This window comes from Sapajus apella, unplaced genomic scaffold (assembly GCF_009761245.1).
Source record: "Sapajus apella isolate SASKATOON/1434 unplaced genomic scaffold, GSC_monkey_1.0 scaffold99, whole genome shotgun sequence".
NCBI classification, from domain to species: domain Eukaryota; kingdom Metazoa; phylum Chordata; class Mammalia; order Primates; family Cebidae; genus Sapajus; species Sapajus apella.
The window spans coordinates 842,823-869,892 of record NW_022437039.1 but is presented as its reverse complement, the minus strand read 5'-3'; the positions used below and the strand labels follow the sequence as shown (position 1 = coordinate 869,892).

At 43.0% G+C, this 27,070-nt stretch overlaps 1 protein-coding gene across 3 annotated transcripts in view; it reads left to right on the top strand.

Moving 5' to 3' along the window:
- CREBBP (CREB binding protein) overlaps positions 1-27,070 on the top strand; it is a 165,879-nt gene that overhangs the window by 63,397 nt on the left and 75,412 nt on the right. For all 3 annotated transcript variants that reach the window (XM_032257967.1, XM_032257969.1, XM_032257968.1), the window contains exon 3: positions 9,457-9,633. In XM_032257967.1, the coding sequence (XP_032113858.1) occupies positions 9,457-9,633 (177 nt within the window). The remainder of the gene's footprint in view (positions 1-9,456; positions 9,634-27,070) is intronic.

Below are 27,070 nucleotides of genomic sequence, written 5' to 3'. Positions count from 1 at the left end.
TTCGTTACCAGTCTTCCAGTTAGGACTTACCCTTCCAGGGCAAATGTTCAGACCTGGGGGATGTGTATTTTCCTGAATTCATTCCAAGTTGGTGGCACATAAGAGTTTAATTGAGGGGGAAAGTGGGCTGCTCACGTGCCCAGGTGCTTTAGCCCCATTCTCCCGCCCCAGGCGCACCCTGGACAGCCAAGTGCTGTGTATGGCACTGTAATCAGTGGCGTGTTGTTTCTCCCTACTCTCTGTTTGCCAAGTTGATATACTGGAAGGATTCCAGGAGCAAGCGAGTGATAGCAGACAACTGAATGCAGTCATGTCTTTCCATGAAAACTGCTTTTCTTGGCTTTCTTCCAACAATGGTAGGTTGCCAAGAGAAAATGCTTTTGGCTTTACAAGTGATCTGGCCATAGTCTGGGTTAGTTCTGGTTCTTTATGTCATTGAAAACAATAAATATTTCTGGCTCTTAAATTATTTAGCAAACTTTGCCCTTGACATACTGAAGTGTGTTGTTTTTTACACCTTCTATGAATTTGTGGTTTTAAGTGTATACTAGCTTGTGGAGAAAGATGCTAAAAAAAACTCCAGCTTAAAAAATATGTCCGGTTAGGCTGAAGCCACATCAAATGGAAGTTTGTTGCTGTGTCGTGGTGGCATATGAGTGATAGTTGCATCAGTTTTGTTGTTGTTGTTGTTGTTGTGGGAGTGTTCATTCGTGTTCAGTTCTTCTATGTTTTGGTTTAAATTTCAACCCAAGAATGTTAGGCTAGGGTATTTTGATCATATGTCATTATTGCTTGTGGTATATTTTAAGTTTCAGATAAACATCCTGAATTTATTGTTTTTAAAGCTGTAATACAATGTAGAATGAAAACTGGAAACGCTGTGATTTACTAGGACAATTGAAAAATAATTGCCTCTTCAGAGTATTTCTACAAATAGCAAATGTACAAGATTGTTGTTGTCACAAGTGTTTCTCTGAAAATGTCTCATAATCAAATGCCAATAATTCCAGCTGGCCTTTCCCTACCATCCTACATGTTGGAACCAATCTCCACCATCACACGTTCTCTGAAAAGCGTTCCTTTATTTCATTACTGCTTAAGCGTGGTCAGAGAGAAATCGTATGTAGTGTAGAAAGATTCTTCCTAAAGCTGTCTCTCATCTCCTCACTCCTGGTACTCACTGTGCCAGCTGCTCATCTTAGTGCTTCACATATATGAACTTGTTTAATTCTCACACAACCCTTAGAGTAGGGACTGTGATGTCCACTTTATAGACAATAAAATCAAGGTGCAAAGAGGTTGAAGTAAATCCCTAGCAAGTGGCAGAGCCACCATTCAGATATCCCCAGAGCCCACATAGTTGACCACAGTGGCATACTGCCTCTATGAATGAAATTGTATTTTTGGCTGTGTTCCAGTTAGAAAAACTTCGTTTTTTAAAAAGAGGCATTGAGCTGCCTTTGGCCTATGGGTTGCACTTTGCCACCCTATTTTTATAGACAGATCCCCTCTCTGTCCCAGGTATTGGCGTGAGGCTGGTGAGCTTGAAGGAGACAGAGTTCCGTTAAGCAGGGAGGTGATAAGCCTCCATGCAAGGGCGAAGCCTCTAGCAGTGGCTTTGGGGAGCTTCTGCTGACTTCTCAGGCTGATTTGGTGTGTCCCTGCGCTTTTGGGGGACCCTTTCCTCATCTTTGAAGTGGTAGATTTTAACTAGATAGCCTTTTCCACTTGTCTTTGCAAAGTGTATTACTGAACATTATATTTTGGTTCCTTTTTGTGTGTTTCTGACCAGAATCAGTGACCCCCACCCCCACAAAGCCCACTTCCTGACTGCTTTACTGTGTAGTGTGGCTTGAGACGTGTTTTGAGGTGTGAGGAAAACTGCTGAAGTAGTCAGCTGCTGCAAAAACAGCCTGAGTGGGCGCCTGTTTTTGCAGCATCTGACTAAACGGTGGCTCACACCTGTAATTCCAGCACTTTGGAAGGCCGAGGAAAGCGGATCACTTGAAGTCAGGAGTTTGAGACCACCAGCCTGGCCAACATGGTGAAACCTTGTCTCTACTAAAAATACAAAAATTAACCAGGCATAGTGGCACGCACCTGTAGTCCCAGCTATTCAGGAGGCTGAGGTGGGAAAATTGCTTGAACCAGGGAGGCAGGGGTTGCAGTGAGCTAGGAACACTACACTCCAGCCTGGGGAATAGAGTGAGACTCTGTCTAAAAAAAAAAAAAGAACCCAAACATCAAACTCGGCACTTGTTGCCACTGAGAGTTTCTGACGGCCTGACCAACTCTAGGTCAAGTCCTGTGTGGCAACGCATTTCTGGCTGTCCTCCCCAACCCCTCATCGATCACTTGGTGGCCCTGTCAGGTGCGTGGCTCATAAGTGGGTATGGGCAACCCCTTCTGGTGAGTGTACACTTCCAAATGACATTTGGTGATGAAAACTGGGGGAGTGGTTGTTTTTATGAGTGGTTGATGTCTCTGGAATTGGACTATCTACTTGCAAAGGCTCCCACATGTGGCTCAGGGTTGTGTGAGATCAGGAACCAGCTTGCCCTTCCCTGAAAATGGGGGGCATGGAGGGAGTTTCCTTCCCCCAAAGGCAGGTGTTGTTAATCTTTAGGAGATCTTAGGGTGTCCCTCAAAAATGAACATCACACAAAATTGTGGACAATTGCCCACTTAAATCTTCCCTCCCCTGCCCCCGTGGACTACCTGGCTCATTGCCTCGTCCCATGGAGTTTGGCCTGTGGATGGCGGGAAAGGGGCTGTAATTTGTGTTGGCCTTAAGTGCAGAGAACATGTTTCTCTGACCTTGCTCAACAACGGAGCAAGAAAATGGGTGCTTGGCTTTCTACTATTGTAGAAAACCTGTTCTGGGGAGAAACTTGTATTTTGATGATTTCTTCTATAACCTTTCAGTCTGAACTCCTTTTCAGTACTAGGAGTTTTTCTGGTGATATTGATGGGCTTGACCTAACTTTTCTCTCTCCTTAAACCCCTTAATTACTTCTTGGATTTCTGTTTACTACCTTATTTACGAGACTAGATCTCACTTGAGAAGGGGAGTTAGGTGAGTAAGGTGAGTAGTAGAGGTATTCTCCTGGTTAGTGAGTAGAGAGAAATTTTCTGTTCTTTGTGAGCCTGGAGCTTGTTTTCTTATTAATGTTTTGGTAGCTGTCATATAATCACAAGTAGAAAATGATAGTATTTGTTCCACACACTGAGGTAAACAGAGGACGCTGTTGGCAGCCAGAGGTGACCATGGAGGCTGATGGGTCTATAATTCAGTGTGCAAGTGGAAAGCTCTTGGGTTAGGGCATGACAGATAATCCTCTAGAGCTATGTTGTACTTTGTACTTTCCGTGGTACCTGTGTATGCTGGAGTAGATGGACAGTCACAATCTATCTTTTCCCTCTTCTGTGGTTGTTGATGGTTACTCACCTACTTGCCAGACAGCGTGGGGCCACAGCAGCAGGATTTGTTGGATGGGCAGGACTCAGCACCAGGATTTGCTGCAGGTGCCTTTTTGTATTGTTCTCTGGTTTTGAGGGGAGCTTAAAGAGGAATTTCCTCATTAGAGCTCACACTGCAGTCCCGTTAAGGCTAATCCAGTTTCATCCCCATTCTTTGTTGGTAGCAGTGGTTGGAATTGGAGAAACCTCAGGATAGGCTTCAGTATGTTTCTTATCATACACAGGGACTGTGGTTTACATATTTTTACTCTGTGAGTGAAGTGATAGAAAACAGAAGTAGGTTCTCAAACAGTTAATTGATTGATACATTTGGTCACAGTGCTTTTTCATGGGAAACCTGGGAGAGCTGTGAGGCATTATTTAATTTAGTTTCAGTATGGAAGTGCTTATTCTTTTTTAGGTACTTAACTGTAGTTAACTTTTCCTATTTTCTGAGATTAAACTTGAATTAAATGCTCAAAGGAGTTCTGTTAGGAAGAATAGAGCAAAAGAAACTTGTAACATGTATGGACCGTTGTTGAATGAGGCAAAATATATTTTATGGGTTTTAATTTGTTAATAAAAATACTATTAACTGAAATATATTAATTTTACTATTAGCCTATTCTGCTCTGTTCTTAAAAAGAGTATATGAAATACAAAAAAAATAAAATGAATAAGACTTTGTATTTGCTAGCACAACAGGGTGACTAGTCAAAAATAATTTAATTGTACATTTTGAATGAAAGAGTGTAATTGGATTGTTTACAGCACAAAGGATAAATGCTTGAGGTGATGGAGACCCCATTTACCCTGACATGATTATTACACAGTGCATGCCTATAAAAAAAAAGATCTTATGTAACCCATAAATACATGTACCTACTATGTACACCCCCAAAATTAAAAATGAAAAAACGTTTTTAAAGATTATATAGAGGTTATCTAGCAGCTTTAAACGAAATAATGAAGAGCCTCCATTGAAAATAAAGCCAAGTTTACTTTTTTTTTTTTTTTTTTAAATATAGCCTCCCTCTGTCACCCAGGCTAGAGTACAGTGGCAAGATCTCAGCTCATTGCAATTTCTGCCTCCCGGGTTCAAGCAGTTCTCCTGCCTCAACCTGGATTACAAGCACACACCACCATGCCTGGCTAATTTTTGTATTTTTAATAGAGATGGGGTTTCACCATGTTGGTGAGGCTGGTTTCTAACTGCTGACCTCAAGTGACCTGCCCACCTCAACCTCCCAAAGTGCTAGAATTGCACCATGAGCACCCGGCCTACTTAATTATTATCAAGTAACTGTCAGGAAATTAAAATAAATATGTAGATTTTTATTATTTAGAATTATATATCTTGATTTTAGTATTTCATTTGGAGTATTGGTTCTAAAAATTATGTGTTTGTCTAGACTTGAAGACCGCAATGCTCAGTTTGATTAATGGAGAATAGATACAGATTAGAAATTTAGAAATCTAGAATCACTAGAAGCAGATGATTTTTATCCAGAACCGCAGCCTAGAACTGGTGCATGGCTCTTGAGTTCTGCCAGGAGATGGTTTGATACCAGGAGGTAGCCTTGCCTGGGCAATGAGCAGTGATAGCCTGTGGGAGAACTTACCTCTTTGGTCTGTCTGTTAACTTGCTCTGACAAGGAGAGGCTGGGGCTGGCCCTGGTGCCAGAGATTTGAACCCTAACCTCCTGCATATAGCCTGGGTTTTGTTTGTTTTTGTTGTAGGCTAAGGATGGGATATTTCCTCTATTATTTATTTATTTTTATTTATTTATTTTTTGAGATGGAGTCTCCCCCTGTTGCCCAAGCTGAAGTGCGATGGCGCGATCTCGGCTGACGGCAACCTCCACCTCCTGGGTTCAAGCAATTCTCCTACCTCAGCCTCTCGAATAGCTGGGATTACAGGCACACACCGCCACTCCCGGCTAATTTTTGTATTTTTAGTAGAGACAGGGTTTCATCTCATTGACCAGGATGGTCTTGATCTCTTGACCTCATGATCCGCCCACCTCGGCCTCCCAAAACCCTGGGGTTACAGGCATGAGCCACTGCGCCTGGCCATTTTCCCCTATTTTTAAGAATTGTATATATCCCTATGAGCTGCACATTTCTTACACGCTGTTCATGATCTTTGACTTGACATGTTTTTTTTACCTTGTGAGCATCAAGGTAAAAACTTGAGACTGTTTCCTTCACTGTGTTACCTGATGGCCAAGAAGAAAAGGTGCAAACATGTTTCCTGATGAAATCTGTCAGAACACTTCAAAACACTGGATTACCCTTTGAAATTGACCAGTTATGGCCAGGCACAGTGGCTCACACCTTTAATCCCAGCACTTTGGGAGGCTTGAGACTTAATGGATCACTTGAGGCCAGGAGTTCGAGGCCAGCCTGGCCAACATGGCAAAACTCTTCTCTACTGAAAAACACAAAAGTTTGCTGGGTGTGTTGGCCCATGCGTGTAATCCCAACTACTTGGGAGGCTGAGACGCGAGAATTGCTTGAATCTGGGAGGTGGAGGTTACAGTGAGTTGAGATTGTGCCACTACACTCCAGCCTAGGCAACAGAATGAGATTGTCTCAAAAACAAAAACACAAAAATCCCAAATTGACCAGTCAGAAAAGGGCCCCAGAGTATAGCCGGGCAAGTATTACCCACCTGACCACACACATCTACCTCATGTTCCCCCTAGCAAGGCTATCTTAGGAAAATAGTCAAAAATGTCTAGGAAGTTTTGGAAATTAAATTTCTGAAGCAAGTCAGGTGAACTTTGAGATCCATGGGACCCCTTTCAGAGTGCTCTGGCCTCTTGATACTTAAGTCCCCTCTTCTCTGGAGCCATGGTACCTGGGCATTTGGAGTGGGAGGAAGATGGTTACCTGTACCCTTCCCCACCCCATTAACCTCCCACACAATTTGGTTTGTCAGTACTGGGCCTAATTAATTAGAAACTTTCAAAAGATGTTGATTTTTGTCTGTCTGTTTGTCAAATTGAGGTGTGAGCTCCGTGACAAGTGGGAAATACGTCTACACAGCCTCAGAACTGGGCTTGGCTCATGGCAGGTACTTAGTGAATAACCGTTGTCTTCAAGGACGGATTGATCGAAGGAAAATGAATGCATGTGTTCTGTCATATTTTGTCCAAAGTGAGAAATTTAGGAACTGGAGAAAAAAAAAACGATATATTTTTTGTTGTTGTTCTAGTTCTTGTATTCAGATTCTAGGCTTCTAAGAACAGTGTTTCAGCATTTTGATTATATCTAATAAGACAAATTCTGAGAGTGGTAATTGCTCCATGGAATTAATTTAGTGTAGTCGTTTCTGAAAATATAAATTCCTGCTTCAATTAAGTTTCAGATGACAATTGAAGGAACCCTCTTGCAAATCAGAAATGCCCTTAGCATCCGGGTGCAGTGGCTCATGCCTGTAATCCCAGCACTTTGGGAGGCTGAGGCGGGTGGATCACGAGGTCAAGAGATCGAGACCATCCTGGTCAACATGGTGAAACCCTGTCTCTACTAAAAATACAAAAACATTAGGTGGGCGTGGTGGCACGTGCCTGTAATCCCAGCTACTCAGGAGGTTGAGGCAGGAGAATTGCCTGAACCCAGGAGGCGGAGGTTGCGGTGAGCCGAGATCATGCCATTGCACTCCAGCCTGGGTAACGAGCGAAACTCGTCTCAAAAAAAAAAAAAAAAAAAAATGCCCTTAGTATTTATTGCGCTAGCATCTCACCTTGATTAAGTCATTTGAGCTTGAAGTTGAGTCTGGTTTGTGGACTTGATGAAGAATTAGTGTCTCAATTCACTTAAGTAGAGCACCTAGTGGAGGCTTGAAGGTGATTGCTTTCAAAAAGGTGAGAAATGTCACCTGTGAGGACTACATGTGGAAGGAAATCACCTGTGTATGAAATGCACAGAACTAGATATACTCCTTTGGTTTTTATTTGTGTTTTTGTACAGGCATTTGAGCAGAAAGGGTCAGTTGTGTTGAGTGTTGATTTGTTTGTAGCCTAGACTTTTAGAGCTGAAAGAAATAATGCAATCCATCTTGTTCAAGACACTCATCTTACAGGTGAGGAGATTGAAATCCATAGAGGGAATGTAAGTTACCCAGAGTGGACATGCTGGCATGGCAGTTACTGTGTGAGGCTGATGGAGAGAAGTGAGCTATGATTTCTTGACTGGAAACTCACCCCTGGAGGTTTTCCCTATTTGGGGACCTTCCCAGGCCATCAGATGGACTGCTACACCAGAAAGGCAGAGTTCACAATAAATAGCAGGTGGAATATTAGAGCTTTGTGAAAAAGCAAAGACAGGCAGCCCAGGCATCCAGTTTCTTAATTAGTCTTTGTTGCTTCACAGGGAGAAAGGTAAGCACTGGGATATTGCCGTGACGATTCCTGAGTTTACCTGTGGAGGCTGGAGCTGGGGGTCATTAGGGAACCTGGCCTACATCTATTGATGGAAAGAATCCCAGTTGGTTGCAGGCCCTCAAGGAAGCATAGCTGAGGGTTCCTCCTTCCTATTCCTTACTTTATCTACTATATGTTTGATTTCAGTCCACTTTAATTTTGTAAAAACTTTATTATGGAAAATTTTAGGCCATGCACAGTGGCTCATGGCTGTAATCCCAGAACTTTGGGAGGCCAAGGCAGGCAGATCACCAGGAGTTTGAGACCAGCCTGGCCAACATGATGAAACTTTGTTTCTACTAAAAATGTAAAAATTAGCTGGGCGTGCTGGCACGAGCCCATAATTGTAGCTACTCTGGAGGCTGAAGCAGGAGAATGGCTTAAAACTGGGAGGCAGAGGTTTCAGTGAGCCAAGATCACACTCCTGCACTCCATCCTGGGCGACAGAGTGAGACACTGTCTCAAAAAAAAAAAAAAAAAAGTAAACTTTACACATGTACAGTGGTAGAGAGGATACCATAACTTCTGTGTATCAGTCGCCTACTGATTGGTTAGTATTAGTTCTTTACCAGGCTCTCTCCATCTAGGGCCTTTTCCTGCCACCTCTTCCTGTCTCAGTGGATTAGAAGTGACTCTTAAGCAACTCAGGAGTTAAGGGTGCTGGCTCTGCCCAGTTGAAAATCTGTTTATAACCTTTTGACTCCCTAAAAGCTTAACTACTACTAATCCCCTGCTGTTGATCGGAAGCCTTACCAATAACATATACAGTTGCTTGCCACAAATTTCATGTTTTATGTATTATATACTGTAGTTTTACAGTGAAGTAGGCTAGAGAAAAGAAAATGTTATTAAGAAAACCATAAGGAAGAGAAAATACATGTATCATTCATCACGTGAAAGTGGGTCATCAAGGTCTTCATTCTCGTGGTCTTCACGTTGAGTAGACTCAGGAGGACAAGGAGGGACTAGTCTTGATCTCTTGGGTAGCAGAGGCTGAGGAGGTTATAGGGGAGCAGGAGAGATTGAAAAAAAGTTCCAGTGGACCCACACAGTTCACACACATGTCGTTCATGGGTCAAATGTATTTTGAAACAGATCCCAGGTGTTGCATCATTTCATTGCCAATATTGCCACTGTGTGTTTCGAACTATGAAAGCTTAGTTCAAATCTGATGGGGAACCTAACAGAAACTAGATTCTTAAGGAGCAATTAAGGATAAAACTGGAAGAATTCTCCTTGAGAAGCAGCTTTGGAAGATTTTGTTTTCCAAATGACTTTCTTCGGGTGTTGGTGCCATTGCTGGGGCAGGAGGGGTTGAGTGAGGAGAGTGGCTGAGGGTAGGGGAAAAACAGCTCAGCTTCTTGGGGAATGGGGTTTTAGGGTGAGGATAGAGTGACTGCTAGGAGCAGCTTCATGAGCCTTCTTTCTGAAGCATGTGAACCTGATAATGAACCTTGAATTTATCATTGCATGAGTATTTCATAGGAAACCATGTGAGCATTTCCCAGGCCCTTCATTTTGTATGTGACTGCATCACCACAGTTGATATTACCTCTTTTTGTTACAGATGGGAATAACTGGGAACACAAGTCCATTTGGACAGCCCTTTAGTCAAGCTGGAGGGCAGCCAATGGGAGCCACTGGAGTGAACCCCCAGTTAGCCAGCAAACAGAGCATGGTCAACAGTTTGCCCACCTTCCCTACAGACATCAAGAATACTTCAGTCACCAACGTGCCAAATATGGTAAGTTACCCTTGGCTCTCAGTGCTGTGGCTCTCCAGGGGCTGCCGTGGTCTATGGATTTTTATTATGCTCACAGTGAAAATCTATAACTAAAAGTGTGTCAGTAGGTGATAGGAAGAGAACCCGGATTTCTCATGAGTAGCTCTCTAAATGAGTTTAACATTTTCTGTGATGAGCTAGCAACAGGAGAGATAGGTGAGGATGATTCAGCCGCTCCTCCCAGGCTTCCTTTGTTGATGGAGAGAATTCATGTACATGAATCACTTTACCTTTCTTTCCAGAATGATGAGACCCAGAGAGACTGGTTTTTCTTATACTTCCTGTTTGTTAGTGGGTTGATGATATCTTATACTTCCTGTTTGTTAGTGGGTTGATGTTAGAAGCCCATTGATTTGTGTTGCTGTCAGATGAAGGGACATTTATTTTCCAAGGATGATACTGTGTTGATGAGATGCGTATTAATGACCTACACGATCGGTGATTCCACGTCTTTATCCTCTGTCAGGTTTCCCATCTATAAAATAGGAACTATTCTTATCACTTCTGAGCCTGATGAACGAAGATATTAATGAGAAAATATCTCCTTTTGTGCCACGAAATAATAGAATCTCTTTTATTTCAAAACACTGAGGGGAGTGCATTCTTTTGTGTGGCTTCTCTTGCTCACCCCAGCTGCTGCGTGTCTGGTGTGCCCTTGGTGGGTGAACACCATAAGCAGCCAACTCTCCCCCTGTGCTTGTTGCTGGGAGCCTGACCTTCCCAGCCACCATTCACCTGCTTCTGTAGTAGTGATTTGGGAAGATCGCAAGAAAGAGGATTATGTGTTTAGAAAAGGTTGCTTTTTGACTTCAGTTTTTTTACACTTTTTATTTTGAAGTATTTGTTGTAAGACAGTAGAGAGAATTCCTGTATATCCATCATCTCATCCAGCTTCCTCTGATGCATTTTCTATAACTTTGGTCATTTTTCAAAACTAAGAAACTAACATTGCTTACAGTACTTAGAAGTTTTGAGGCTGTTAGAAAGCAGAGAGAGCCAGATTTGTTTCTCTTCTTGTTTGATAAAATCAGGAAATGGGAATAATGGGGTGTCCTGTCAGGTGCTGGCTCCCAGCTGTATGGTACCTCCATTTAAAAAGGTGGTTGGGGTCATGCACAGTGGCTCACATCTGTAATCCCAGCACTGTGGGAGATTGAGGCAGGTAGATCACGAGGTCAGGAGATCGAGACCATCCTGGCTAACACGGTGAAAACCCGTCTCTACTAAAAGTAGAAAAAAATTAACCAGGCGTGGTGGCATGTTCCTGTAGTCCCAGTTGCTCGGGAGGCTCAGGCAGGAGAATCGCTTGAACCTGGGAGACAGAGGTTGCAGTGAGCCAAGATCGGGCCACTATACTCTAGCCTGGGTGACAGAGTGAGACTCTGTCTCAAAAAAAAAAAAATTCTAGACACAGGTCAACAAGCTTCAGAGGTAAAAAATGGTTAGGTATGTACAAGTAACAAATCTTGTTTTTAAAACTATGAAAACAACCTAAAGTTCTTATGACTTCTTTATTTCTTCTGACAGTCCCCTTATAACTTTCCTTGATCTGCTCCTTTCTTTCCAGTAACTTTTTGTTGCCAGGACTGTCCTGTTCCTGACAGTACAGGTCCAGAACCCAAAACAGAGCCCAGAGGTCCCTGGGTCAGCCCCTCAAGTCCAGGGAGCAGCACTGACCTGTGCAATGCTGGGCTCTGGCACCACACACATCCTGTTCTCTACTGCGCTTCCTTTTCCAGTCCTCACCGAAAGGACAGTAGTGTGGATTCTGGAGTTGGCTGTCATCAGTTGTGCCTGTTCAGTAACCAGGAGCACATTTTGGCTTCAGAGTGAAAGCATTTGCTTTTTCTAAGACTCCTGTGTTTTATAGTCCGGGAAATACTGACCTAACATTTTCCTCCCTTTTCTCTTTTAAAATATTCTCCTGCCCCACATCCCCATCCCGTCTCCTTTATCCACAACTTAGTAACAGAATCTCTTTGCTCTGGGCCCCTCTGTTGCCTCTACTGCTGCTCCAGAGAGCTGAACTTGCCAGATGTGGTGCGCTTGTCAAGGGCAGGTTAGGCTGGGACTGCAAAGAGGCTTTTCTTTCCCTCACCTGCAGCAGGGCTGGAGCCCTTTGGTCTGGAGCAGGCTCCCCTTTGCCTCTGCATAGATGGCAGTTCTCTGCTGTGGGCTAGGTGTGCCCCAGAGGATGTTGGACAGCATCCCTGGCACTACCCACTGGGTGCTCACAACCTTCTCCGCTAAGCCATGACAATCAAAAATGGCTCTGGGCACCAACATACAGTCCCCAGGGCATATTCACCCCACATTAAAAACTCCTGCTCTGGGCCGGGTGCGGTGGCTCAAGCCTGTAATCCCAGCACTTTGGGAGGCCGAGGCGGGTGGATCACGAGGTCAAGAGATCGAGACCATCCTGGTCAACATGGTGAAACCCCGTCTCTACTAAAAATACAAAACGTTAGCTGGGCATGGTGGCACGTACCTGTAATCCCAGCTACTCAGGAGGTTGAGGCAGGAGACTTGCCTGAACCCAGGAGGCGGAGGTTGCGGTGAGCCGAGATTGCGCCATTGCACTCCAGCCTGGGTAACAAGAGCGAAACTCCGTCTCAAAAAAAAAAAAAAAACAAAAAAAAACAACTCCTGCTCTGGAGAATAATTGGGAGAAGCAGTAGCAACAACATCTCATCCTTTTGCCTGTCTTCCAGACATCTGACAGAAGTATAGAACCACTTCCCTTCCTCTCTGCCTTCCTCTCTCTCTCCCTTTGCCTCCTGCCATCGCTCCCTCTTTTGTTCCATCCCCAACCCCTCTCTTCCTCTGTCTCTCCCCCTCTATCTCGTCTTCTCAGGGTCATGGTAAACTGAGAAAGCGTAATTGTCCATGGGAACTGCACTGCTTGCCTGGTGGTCATTGTCTCACAAGAACCCCTGTGAACTTTGAGACAGATCCACAGATGTCTGATGGGGGTAAACTGAATGACACCACTGACCCTGGAGGCTACAGATCAGGTTGGGCTATGCCCACATGTGCCATTGTGAGGCAGCGTGACCCAGGAACTATCTTCAGTGCTCCACATAGCGGCGATAGGGATCAGAGGGGACTGGTGGAAAAGTGGGGTACCAGCACACATGGTCTTCTCGACATCTTTCTAGGTAATTTTTACCCTATTTCTGCAATAGTCTCTTGAGAGACGTCATTCCAGGTCCCATTTTACAGCTGCGCAAGTTGAGACTCTGAAGGGTTTGGATTGTTCAAAGCTTTGTAGCTTCCTGTTTGCAAAGCCTAATTAAAACTATTCACTTATGTCCTGAGATCATGTTTTTACAGCGCTGAGCCTGCAAGGAATGCTTCACCATCCCGTGCTTACGCAGTTTGTCTGCAGTTCCTCAAATGCGTTTTGTGGTCTTTTTGAATTTTCAAAATTATACCTGGCCTCAAAACCGACAGACTTTTGCACAGTGAGGGTAAGCACTTAAAAAGAAATCTATTTAGTGAAAAAGATAAAAATATGAAGTGTCTAACATGTTTGCATTTATTGTCATGCTTTAGGGGGTACCCAACTAAATTTGGTGTCCCAAGCAATCCCAATCAGGTTTCCAGTGTGAAATCACCTGGTACCCTCTGGAGCTCTTAACTGGAGTGATTTAGCCATGTGGTCATGGGCCAGGGAGCTCTTGTTTCTCTCGCCTCCTAATTTCTATAGGAGTCCAACATCACTGGGTAGCACTGAGGAAGAGAAGGATGTGATCATTCAGTAGATTGGTCACATGCATTGAAAGCCTTTTGTGGGCTCAGGTGCTGGAATCAGCTCCCAGAAGGCAACTGGGAGTGACACAGAGCTCACCCTGCTTTTGTGAAAGGGAGGACGTAGTGGCCACGGAAAACAAATCGTTACAGACTGCTCTAAGAGGCTTGAGTAGCATGTGGCGGTTCAGATTGACATGGGGACCTCCTTAGATGGAGCTATCAGAGAAGGCCACATTGAGGAAGATTTAAAGGCAAGATTGGAAAGTTGAGAAGAAGCCACAGAGACACCAGCGTACTGGGAGAGCACTGGCTTGCGTAGGAACTGGTGGAAGTCCAGAAAGGCCACTCATGAGGGAGGGGAGTGTGGTGTGAGTGGAAGTTGAGGGCTGAGCAGGAACCAGCTCGGGGGGTCACGGAGGGAAGGTGGGCCATCGGCTTACAGGGTAGGGTGTGATGCAGGAAGTTGAAGCCACTTCAGTTGAGTGAAGAGGAGAAGTTCAAAGGTGGTCCTTCTGGAAGCAGAACACACCTGATTCCTGATGACATCTTGCTTAAGCTTTGGATTGGGCTTTCTGCCATTTTCACAGATCACTGTGTGGAAGTGGGACACATCTTGGACTGAGAACATTCAGTGACCAGAGGGGCCTCATCTTGAGGTTCTCCCACAAGCGTTATTTCCAACATGAAGTTCCTAGGTATGATTTTTTTTTTTAAGAACTGCATTATGGGCTGGGTGTGGTGGCTCACGCCTGTAATCCCAGCACTTTGGGAGGCCGAGGTATGGGTGGATCACAAGATCAGGAGTTTAAGACCAGCGTGGCCAAGATTGTGAAACCCCATCTGTACCAAAAAACACAAAAATTCGCCAGGTGTGGTGGCAGGTGCCTATAATCCCAGCTACTCAGAGGGCTGAGGCAGATAATTGTTTGAACCCAGGAGGCAAAGATTGCAGTGAGCAGAGATAGTGCCACTGCACTCCAGCCTGGGCAACGTAGTGAGACTCTGTCTCAAAAAAAAAAAAAAAAAAAAAAGAAGAAATGCATTATGGAGACGTCACCATTCTTAAAGTTGAGATACAGGAGATTGATTAGGAGCGATGCTTATTTAAAATTGCTCATGAGAGTGATGTTATGATTTGTTTTGATTGAGTGTCAGAATTTGGAGTGGAGGTTGTGGATGGGGCCCACAGCAGCTGCTGACCCCCATCTCTGAATGGAAGGGAGGTGTGGCTGGAAGACTGTGTAGATGGGAGGGTGGGAAAGTGGTTTCTGTGTCGGGCAGTGACACCGGTAGCACCTGAGAGGCAAGCCATGGGCTGCAGGCCCTCCAGGGCCCCCTGTGTCCGAGGGTTCATTCCACTGCTCTGTCTCAGTGCCTATCCACGGCCCCACCTGCATCTGAGTGACTGGCAGTTCCTAGGCCTCACCCAGTCCTCTCAATTCACAGTCTCTTAGGGAGGAAGGGACAGAATCTGTGTTTTGTAATCACTTTTACTTGTAAAACTTCAGCTTTTTTCTTTCTCAGTTTCCCAATTAATACCACCTAATTCCCTCTAATGTAATTCAGATAATTCCTGAATACATGGGCTTGTGGCTGTTTGTGTTCTGCTGGAACCCATGGTTTTACCCGAGCTGCTCCAGTGATTCTGATGTGGAATAAAGATCATGAAAGCCACTGTCCGCTGAGTCCATTAACCACTGGCGTTGTGGCCAGCTGTCCCACTATGGAGTAGGCTTAATTTGTCCGTTTTCACGTCCACTTCAGTACTTCAAAAGGCTTCACTAATTTTCCCCTACCCCCAAACCTTGTTTGTCATATTTTCATAGCGTTCTGTCTCCTGTGTCTTGAGGGAACAAGACTTAAACTGGCTGCACGAGGTTAAGCTTCATGAATGCCAGGATGTCTCTCTTTGTTGTCATCTTTGATGAGCTCCTCCAAGTTTTGGCTTCCTTACACAAATGTCTGTGTTCCCTAACATTATACACAAGCACCTTCACTGCACAAGTTGAAATGTTAAAATCACTGCTTGTCTAATATCTCCCTCTATCCTGGGACTAAAGAAAGTCCTTTAAATTCTGTGGAGGCGGCAGGTGAATAGTCATGTCATCTCTTCACCATGATAACAGTTTCTATATAAAAATTACACCATGATTATGAATTGTGTCTCACTGATTGAATTGGGAAACATGGGAAAAGGTTTGGAAGTAAGCCCTTGTCCCTAATTATTGGTGATATAAGTATTTGTGTATTTTTAAGAGTTTACATCTGTTGGCTCCATCCGTGTCTTGAAGATCGCTGAGAAAACATGTATGCAGGGCTTTCAGACATCACTGAGTATAAATTCTTGCTTCTGTTCAAACTTGTCCACTGTTTTTGGCAATAAGTATCAGCTGGGAAATGTAATCTAAGCGTAAAATATGATATGTGATGTGTTGCAAATAACAACAAACTATAAATTAGGAAAAAGTAGCCAGTCTTTGGTATCAGGTATAGCCCCATGTGTTACAAGTGCTCAGTCAAGGTCATTTAGCTTTCCAGTATGGGTTTCCCATTAACCAGCAGTATCTTTTCTAGAGTCTGATTAATATAACCCTTTCTTCAGCAAAGCCTCCTAGGTAGAAGCATAAATCATCTCAAAGATACTCATGTAAAGTGGAGGCCAAGCCAGAAGGGTAGTTTTTTTTTGTTGTTGTTGTTGTTTTGTCTACACAAGATGTGCTGCATACTTACTAACAACCAGCATTGCAGCCTATGCCTGCCTGCTGCAAGAAATTATAGAAATAGCCAGCTTGTGTGAGAAATGAAGTGACTTTCATAAGAACTCAGTAAATGTATCGCAGTAATCCTGCAAGAAACAACTCAGTAAACAGCACAGGTCATGCTTCTTTGTAAGGCCATTTATAGCTGGCAGTAATGTGAATATAATACTTCATTTCCTCTGTAGAGGTATGAACTACATCAGTCTCTTTACAGCCCAAATAAACCTAACTTCTTTTTACTTTTTCCGTAATTCTTTGAGATGGCCCTGAGGTTCAAGTCACCAAAAAGAAAGTCTGTCCAGTAACTAATTTGCCAAGTTACCAAAAAATTATTGTGTAAATTTTTTTGTTGTTGTTGTTGTTTTTCATTTTTTCTTCTAATCCCTAGAACCTATAGATGTCATAAGTATTCTTGAAGAATACATACATATATCGACAGTATTCAAGAAGACTGTTCTAAAAACTTTTAAGTTTTTAGTAAATGGGTAATTCTCGTGAACTTGGTCATTCAGCTCCTGGTCTGGTCCTCCTGTCACTTTGACCATAGGAATAGATCCAGTACCTTCCACCTTGCAGGTTGTTTTTTTGTTTCTTTGTTTGGTTGGGATTTGTTGTCGTTGTTGTTGTTTGGAGATGTGGTCTCACTGTTACTCCAGTTGGAGTACAGTGGTGCAGTCTCGGCTCACTGCATCCTCCTTTTCCCAGGCTCAAGCGATCTTCCCACCTCAGTCTCCTGAGTAGCTGGGACCACAGGCACGTGCCACTACACGCAGCTAATGTTTTGTATATTTTAGTAGAGACAGGTTTCACCGTGTTGCTCAGGCTAGTCTATGCGGGCATCACAGGTGTGAGCCACCGCTCCCAGCCACTTTGTAGGTTTTCTTTGTGCTGTAGCAAGTAACTCCCACCCCTTCTAGGTAGTCTGTGGGTTCTGAAGGCTGTGGCTGTGGGTCCAGGAAGAGAGTAGGGAGGGAGTGGCAGGTCTGCTGTCCTTGGCCACATTTCTTTTTTTTTTTTTTTTTTTTTTTTTTTTTTGAGACGGAGTTTCGCTCTTGTTACCCAGGCTGGAGTGCAATGGCGCGATCTCGGCTCACCGCAACCTCCGCCTCCCAGGTTCAGGCAATTCTCTTGCCCCAGCCTCCTGAGTCGCTGGGATTACAGGCACGCACCACCATGCCCAGCTAATTTTTTGTATTTTTAGTAGAGACGGGGTTTCACCATGTTGACCAGGATGGTCTCGATCTCTTGACCTCGTGATCCACCCGCCTCGGCCTCCCAAAGTGCTGGGATTACAGGCTTGAGCCACTGCGCCCGGCCGGCCACATGTCTTAAACTGAGCCTTGGCTTGGGCGCAGACTCTCCCACTCACCTTAGCCATTCACTTTCTATGTTAAATCATAGCTTTAAGATTACTTATAAATCATTCTGGTCTAGCTTGCTCATTTTAGGTTATTTCACTATTGAATTTAGATCTTAAATTTTAAGACACTGTTATTTTTTTTAACAATAAGTAAACACCAAGCAAAAAAGAAGAAAACACAGGAAAGATCCCTTCTATCAAAATAGCTGTGTTGTGTTTCTTCCCAGTTGATCTTTATCACCTCAGAGGTGATTATCACTTCTTTCCAGGTTGGCAGCTGTGTACATTTAATGAGCATTTTGTTTTATGACGCCACAGCTTTGCATATCCAGTGTTGTAGATCCTTATGATGGATTCTGAGCAATCCGTTATTGCAGAGCCCACCCTCGTTCTGCCTCTGGTTGTCTTTGGTGTCATTTTCTAAGTGGAGATTAGATTGTGGAGGACTCACGTTTCCAGGTAGGTGGGGGAGCATCCATCATGGGTTTGGATCCTGTTGGGATGTGGAAGGTTGGGGACCAGCAGCAGGAATCCCAGCCCGGTGTGGATCTGGGGCATGGAGGGGCAACACTGTTTTCCTTGTTCCTTCTAGGTCAGTCTTGTCCTGTTCCTTCTTGGTCAGTCTCTTCTTACCTTTTGGAACACAGGGTCCTTTGAAGACATGATAACCTACTCTTGGACACGCAGTGAAAAATGACTTATTTTCTGTAAGAAACGTGAGGATAAGCGTTATTATCCACATTCTGTATGGACTTTTATGTCCTTAGCATGGAATACAGGGCATTATAGGAAAAAATGGTATTGGGGCTAAATTACCGAAAACCTATATATGTAGCAATAAAAATGCACATTAGGTTCTTTTAAAAATTAAGGAATAGTCTGGGAGCAGTGGCTCAATCCTGTAATCCCAGCACTTTGGGGGGGCCGAGGCGGGTGGATCACTTAAAGTCAGGAGTTTGAGGCCAGCCTGGCCAACATGGTGAAACCCCATCTCTACTGAAAATACAAAAATTAGCCAAGTGCAGTGATGCGCATGTGTAAACCTAGCTACTTGGGAAGCTGAGACAGGAGAATTGCTTGAACCCGGGAGACGGAGGTTGCAGTCAGCCAAGATCACATCACTGCACTCCAGTCTAGGCAACAGAGCCAGACTGTGTCTCAAACAAACAAACAAACAACAACAAAAAAAAAATTAAGGAATACCAGAGTAAATGTAATATAAAGAGTTTGCTTTTAAAGGTAGTTTGACAGCGGAGTGTAAACGGTAGTTGAGGCTGCCGAATTATGTGACAAGTAACACATGCAAAGAGCCTGTGCTAAACCGAGTGAAGATACCGGATGGGGTGAGTGAGCTCAGTGAGCTTTGTGTTTACCTGGTGTTACTCAGTGGCTCAAAATAGTAACAGTCCGGGGAGTTTAAACCAGTGTGGCTGTCATAGCATACTCACCTCCTCCTTCCAGATTACAATTGCCCGTGAAATGATTCTTGCTCCAGAAATGCATATTGCATATATTTTAAGGCTTTTGACAGATACTTTATACTGCCTTCCAACAAAAGCCATGTACCCAGTTACCAGCATCACACCAACTTCCCAAGGCCCGGGACTATCACCCTGTCCTTTTTTTTCTTTCTTTTTTCTTTTTTTGAGATGGAGTTTCGCTTTTGTTGCCCAAGCTGGAATGCAATGGTACGGTCTTGTCTCACTGCAACCTTCGCCTCCCGGTTTCAAGTGATTCTCCTGCCTCAGCCTCTTGAGTAGCTGGGATTACAGGCGCACACCACCACACCCGACTAATATTTTGTATTTTTAGTAGAAATGGAGTTTCGCCATGTTAGCCAGGCTGGTCTCAAACTCCTGCCCTCAGATGATCCGCCAGCCTCAGCCTCCCAAAGTGCCGGGATTACAGGCGTCAGCTACCATGCCTGGCCCACCCTGTCCTTTAATAGGACAAAATGATGTTATCTTATTTTGATGAGCATTTCTCTGATGAGTAAGATTTAAAGTGCTTCTGTTTAGAGACATAAGCATTTGAGTTGCTATGGTCCTGTTCTTCACAGTTTTCCTGTCAGATTCTCTTAGAATGCTTTATAAAGCAAGGTGCAGCCCTCTGTGGAGGAGGGGCACAGAGAGGTACAGGGTCAGGGCTCTGCTGCTAGCGGGCCAGCTCACCACCCAGGCAAGGCCCTTTCCTTGGGACCTCAGTTACTTCACCTGTTGTGTGGCGAGCCCCCAGCGCACTCCTCCCTCGGGGACGTGTGTGTCTTCAATGAGCTGCTATACCTTGGACCCTGAACACAAAGCCTGGCACAGAGTGAGGAATAAAGATGGTCTCAGAGCAATAATCACTCCATCATTATTTGTTTTGTCTTGTGTCTTTCAGATTTAATTGTTCTAATTCATCCATGGCCTTTACACTTGTTCTTAGTGGTTTTAGTCATAGAGAGAATGCCAGTCTTTCTGTAATCTGGCTTGTCACTTATTTAATGGTACAGTTCTCTGCTGCATTGAAATCGCCCATGGGACTTTTGTTCTTTTTTTCTCTCTTTTCTCAAATGTTTTTGTCTTGTTTTAGCAACAGGATCTTGCTATGCTGCCCAGGCAAGGGTACAGTGGCAATTCACAGGCACAATCATATAGCCTTGATCTCCTGGCCTCAAGCAGTTTTCCCACCTTCACCTCCTGAGTATCTGGGACTACAGGTGTACCGCCACTGCTGGCTTCTTGAATATCTTTATTCTCATTGTAAAAATACACGTATGTTAGCTTTAGAAAAATTGAGAAAAGTCTAAATCAAAGCAGGCTTGTCTCTTGGGGGGAAATGGGAGGATCTGTATTTTAAGAATTTTTACTGAAAGGCCAGGCACAGTGGCTCATGCCTATAATCCCAGCACTTTGGGAGGCCAAGGCAAGATAATTGCTTGAGACCAGGAGTTCAGGACCAGCTCAGGCAACGTTGCATGACCCTTTCTCTAAAAACAACTGGGTATCGTGATGCACACTTCTGTGATCTTGGCTACTCAGGAGGCTGAGGTGAAAGGATCACTTGAGCTGTGTGCGCCACGATTGCACCACTTCACTTCAGCCTGGATGACGGAGCAAGACCCTGTCTCCAAACAAGAAGGAGTTTTACTGATAATAGTGAGGAACCACTGCTTTATGCACTGTGGCTAAAGCCTTTACTACCTTTGCATAACAAAGCACTCACCTTAATTATCTTCCAATGCTTTTATAATTTAATTTTTTATATTTAATTCCTCATCATTTTCTTACTGATTCTTCTGATTTTGTTTTCTCAGGGATTTTCCCCCAAAATAGAATGCATTTTGATTATAAAAATTCTAGTTGTTGAAATAGCTTTTTGTTACAGCATGAAGGTCTACCTTTTTGTTGTTACTGTTATTTGTTGCCTTAAATAACAGTCATTGGATGTTTTCTCCCAGTTTTTTGTGAGTCAGGAATTCAGGCAGGGTTTGGCTGGGCCATTCCCCTGCTCCACATAGCTTTGGAGGGGTTATTTGAGGTCTGCCTTATTTTCATGGTTGCCTGTTAGTTCACTGTAAGTCTATAGCCATAGGATATTTAATTAATCTACCTTTGACAGGCATTTAGAATTTTTTCCAGTTTTCATTATTTAATCAGGATGTGATGCATTATTTTGACACACATATTTTAACATACTTGTCCAATTACTTCCTTAATAATAAATTACGAGAAGTGGAATTACTGTCAAAAGAAATGTATAGCTTTCTTTTAGATACGTTACTTTCCAAAATTGTACTGAATTGCCAGAGTACTTGAGAGTTGCAATGTCTTTAATGATTAGTAAGAACTTTTAAAAGATAGTTTATTAGGATATAATTCATGTACCATGGAGTCCTTGCTTTGAAGTGTACACTTCCATGGTATTTAGTGTGTTGTGTAACCATCACCACAGTCAATTTTGAAACATTTTTACCACTTCAAAAGTAAACTCAGTACCATTAGAGTTATTCCCCATTTCCCCTGATCCCCCATTAGCAAGCAGCCACTAGTCTTTCTACTCCCATAGATGTATCTATTCTGGGTATTTCCTAGAAATTGAATCATATAACATGTGGTCTTTTGTGACTGGCTTCTTTTATTAAGCATGTTTTCAAAGTTCATGTTGTAGTATGTGTGGTTACTTACCTTTTTACGGTTGAATAATATTCCATTGTGGATATTTATCATGTTCTGTTTTTCCCTTCATCACTTGATGGGTGTTTGAATTGTATCTACTTTTTGGCTATTTGTAAAGGCTGCTGTGAACATTTTTTACAGTTGTGTGAACATGCATTTTCAGTTCTTTTGGTTATATACTGAACATAGGAATTGCAGAGGTCATATGGTAATTTTGTGTTAGACCTTTTGAGGAATTGCCAGATTGTTTTCCCTAGTGGCTGCTGCCTTCTACATTCCCACACCAGTGTGTGAGGATTCCAAGTTCTCCACATCCTGGCCGCTCTGTTGCTACTGGTTAGCGCTTGGCTTTTTATTATAACCGTGTGGTGGGTGTGAAGTGTATTTCACTGTGGCTCTCGCTTAAATTTCCCAAATGGCTAATAAAGTTCAACAACTTTTCATGTGCTTACTGGCCATTTGTATATCTTCTCTGGAGAAATATCTATTCAGAGCTTTCACTCTTGGTTTTGTTTGTTTGTTTTTTGAGACAGAGTTTTGCTCTTGTTGCCAGGCTGGAGTGCGGTGGCGGGATCTCGGCTTACCACAACCTCCGCCTCCCAGGTTCAAGCAATTCTCCTGCCTCAGCCTCCCAAGTAGCTGGGATTACAGGTGCCTGCCACCACGCACGGCTAATTTTTTTGTATTTTTAGTAGAGACGGGGTTTCTCCATGTTGGTCAGGCCAGTCTCAAACTCCCAACCTCAGGTGATCCGCCCGCCTTGGCCTCCCAAAGTGCTGGGATTACAAGCGTGACCACCATGCCCAGCACTTTCACTCATTTTTTAACTGGGCTATTTGTCTTTTTATTACTGTGTTGTAGGCGTTTTTAAAATAGGTTCTAGATGCAAGTGCTTTATGACACCTGTGATTTGCAAGTATTTTCTCTCATTTTTTGGATTGCCTTTTACTTTCCACTTTCACAGTTCATTATTTTGTAATGGTATCCTTTGAAGCATAAAAGTTTTTTATTTTTTATGAAATCCAGTTTATTTTTCTTCTGTCCCTTGTCCTTTTAGTGACATGCTAAGAAACTGCCTCATCCAAGGTTGTGAAGATTTATTCCTGGTTTTCTTCTATGAATGTTATGATTGTCACTCTTACATTAAGTCTTTGCTCTGCTTTGAGTTCATTTTCGAGTAGGAGGTAGAGAGAAGGCTGTCTTCATTCTTCTGCCTGGACTGTCCATTGCCTGCGCTCCTCCTCACTGCCATAGAGAAACGATTCCTCCTTCCCTTGTGTTGCCCAGGCACCAAGCTGTAGAACATTTTTGTGTTTGTTGTTTCTTTTATTATGTGTCTGTTAAGAAGACCTTCTCATCCTCATGTCTTAAAAGTATTTTAATTTTTTTCTCCATTTTAATCTGTTTTTATTCACTTTAGTCCATCTGAAGGTTTTGTTTTGTTTTGTTTTTAAATAAAAGGGAAGATAAGGATCAAAGATGCCTCACCACTCTTGTTTATAAAGCACCACCTTCATGATACAATAGTCTCTTCTTATCTGGGGTTTCACTTACCAGCAGTCCAAAAATAAGTGGGTACAGTACAATAAGGTGGGGGGGGGGAGAGAGAGAGAGAAAGAGAGAAACACCACATTCATGTAGCTTTTATTACAATGTGTTATTATAATCGTTCCATTTCATTATTAGTTACTATTAATCTTTTACTGCACCTTATTTATAAATTAAACTTTATAATAGGTGTGTGTGTATAGAAAATAATATAGTATTATAGGATTCAGTACTATCTGTAGCTTCAGGCATCCACTAGGGTTCTTGGAACCTGTCCCCTTAGGATAAGGGGGGACTTCTGTCCCCTAATTTCATGTGTACCTATATCTATTTCTGGACTTATGCAAAGAAATTAGCTTTATATAGTATGTTTCAGTATTTGGCAATATATATTGCTCCTTTATTTTTACTGTTCTTCAAAATTTTCTTGACTCTTAGAAAAGCAAAATTGCAGGCGAGCGCTCATGGGAGGCCGAGGTAGGTAGATTACCTGAGGTAAGGAGTTCAAGGCCATCCTGGCCAACGTGGTGAAACCACGTCTCTACTAAAAATACAAAAATTGTCCAGGTGTGGTGGCGACTGTAATTCCAGCTACTCAGGAGGCTGAGGCAGGAGAATTGCTTGAACCCGGGAGGCAGAAGTTTCAGTGAGCCAAGATCGTGCCGTTGCTCTCCAACCTGGGTGGCAGAGTGAGGCTCTGTCTCAAAAAAAAGGGAAGACAAAATCACGCAAAATGTAGATTCCCTTTGGGGCAGCTTCCACCATGATGGCTTTGTTCTGTGCTTGAAAAGGAGGTTCTGAAGTACTCTCCCTCCATCCTCAGTGCTTGCCTGCCCGTGGGAACTGGGCAGGGAAGTTGGGAAAGTCTGAAGGATGCTTCTGACAGATTTGGGGACCACCTACAGTTTACATCTAACTCTCACGGCTCATTGAACACCATCCTGGGAGAGGAGGAAATTAAGTGCGCCCCTGTATTCGTAAGTACTCTGCAAAACTAAGCTAATCTCAGACAAATATACAGAATTCCATGAGGAGAGCCAGGCACAGGGATGTAAAACATTTTCTATTCCACCGTTGACTCAGCTTCACCCTCAGAATGGCTTTTGAGATGCATGTAAACAATTATGTAGAGCACGTTAAACTGTACATTTGTCCTCCATCCAGAAGTAGACAAATAACAAGTTTTAAATTTGTCATATAGTTTTCAACCATACTGTCGTGACATATGGTCAGGTGTAAGTGCAAAAGATAATATTAAAGATACATGCAAGGCTGGGTGTGGTAGCTCACGCCTACAATCCCAGCACTTTGTGAGGCTGAGGCAGGCTGGTCATTTGAGGTTAGGAGTTTGAGACCAGCTTGGCCAACACGTTGAAACCCCATCTCTACTAAAAATACAAAAATTAGCCAGGTGTGTTGGTGGGTGCCTGTAATTCCAGCTACTTGGGAGGCTGAGGCAGGAGAATCACTTGAACCCTTAAGGCAGAGGTTACAGTGAGCTGAGATGGCGCCACTGCACTCCAGCCTGGGTGACAGAGTGAGACTCCTGTTTCAAAAAATAAATAAATAAATACAAGTCAGCTGAGTGCCACCCACACATCTGTGATCCCAGGTACGTGGGAGGCTGAGGTGGGAAGATCGCTTGAGCCCCGGAGGCCAGCCTGGGCAACATAGCAAGACCTTGTCCCTGAAATGAAAAGAAGAATCTTTTTAAATCCCAAGTCAAAAGCAATGTGTTAATTTTTGGTGAATTGAGAACAATCTGCTTATAACTTACTTGTAGAGCTAACATTTTTGCCTACTTTTTATATAAATTTTTTGATATGTCACATTTCTGTACTTTAAGAAACAGTGAGAGGACAACTGTGTGGTCTCTTCAAGGTAGTGTCAGGAGTGAAAAAAGGGAGAACACAATAGATTAAGAACGTTAAAAACAACCAGATAGAGGATGTCAGCCTTCATTGGGTCCTGATTTGTGCAAACCAGCTATAAAAGAAATGTTTTCGGCAGCAAGGGAATTTGGAATATGACTCGGTATTAGCTGATACCCAAGAAGGATTGTTCTTTTTCTTAGGTGTAATGGTGATATCCTTTCCTTTCCACTTCTCTGTATGTTTGAAATTTTCATAAACATAAAAGAAAGAGACCTAAATGAGACTCATTTTATGTTTCTCCGGTTTCTTCCACATCTCCATTCCTGTTGATTGCTGGATGGACCTTCCAATTCACAGGGATAAGCCAGTCGAGCAGTGGACTTAACACCAGTACTGCATGCTTGTGGGGACAGCTCAAGGGCTATTTGCTTACTGAAGCTTTAGTTAAAATTGTAAAAAATAAAGGAAGAAGCCAGGAATTCTATTTTATGTCCCATAACGGGACACTAGTTAAATGAATATAAAGGTAGAGAGTAACATGCCGTACGTTTATTACAAATCATCCCAGCCCACTGTGTCAGACAGTTTAATGGTATGGGGCAGAACCTGGAAAAAAAAAAAAAAAACACTAAGCAAAATGTGTGCATTGCAGGAGAGATAAGAGGTTCTATTGATTATGGTTCATACATATGTATCTATATAGAAAAAAGAAGGGGGGGAAAAACCTATCAACATTTTAATAGTGGACTCCTGGATAATGGGATTTTAATTGTTGTTAATTATTTCTGTAGTAGTTCTCTTGCTTTCCAAATTTCCTGCAGTGTGCATATATACTTTTATAGTCAGGAAAAAATAAACATAAGGGAAGGAGGCTATTTTCTCTTAGAAGTTGAGCCATGCATTCATGATGCTCTCCTTCTTGGCCAGGATGCTCATTTTGCTTTGGGTCCTTCTCAGACTTCAGAGAGTTTTGCTCCCTAGCAAAGCCATGCAGGTTTTCTACACACGTATTTTCTAGTTCTCATAAAAGTAAAACTAAAACAGAAAACTCTGTAACCTTTTAAAAGTGAGTTTTGATTCATTAAAAACAATTTTTACAGTTTTCTCTCCTCGTCATGAATACATGATTTTGATTCTTACATTTTTAACAAATCAGAGTGATGTACTTTAGGGGAGGTAATGAGGGTTGTGGAAGCAAGCTGGAAATAGAGTGCTAGAAGACTGGAAATCCTGGAACCGTGGAGGATACTGTTGCACATTAGGAACACTTCTCTTATTGCCTAAGTCTTTTTCAGTACGTTTATCTGAAGATTGCTGGTAGTTTGTAAAGAATAAGATTCTGTGGGTCCCTTTTTCCATTTTCCTTGCAGTTAAAAGGTTTGTTTGGTCTGGCTTATTATTTCAGGCAACTGAAAGCAAACTCTCCGTGTTTTTAGCAGATCACCAAATATTTAAAATTTGTCAGCTGAGTGGAAATTTTAATGAAAAACAAAGCATTTCATAAGACAGTGCATTTACCATTGAACTGGGTGGTTGTAATAAGGCTAAGTGTCATTAGTCTTTTAGGAGAGGTAATGTTTGCTGTGAAATCAAGCTGCAGGTGTTGTCCTTCTGATCACGTGGTAATGAAATCCAAAAGGTGGCTCTGATTCTTTTTGCTACATCAAATGTTCGCAGCATATTGCAATTGGTCAGGCCTTGGCAATCTTTTTAATTAGGTTGAACCCTATGAAAATGCCAGTGTTTGGCCATTCGGAACCTACAGAAGCGGCAATCTCCTATGGTCCATCTGATAAAATACACAGCTTTTCCCGTGGTTGTGTGCATTGTAGAGTGAGTTGGGTTTTGGCTGCCACAGTGAAGAGTCAGCCATTGTCTTGCTTAGATGATAATTGTATACAAGTGAACTTGAATCAGCCTTGCTGCTGAGTTGGGTTTCTGTCT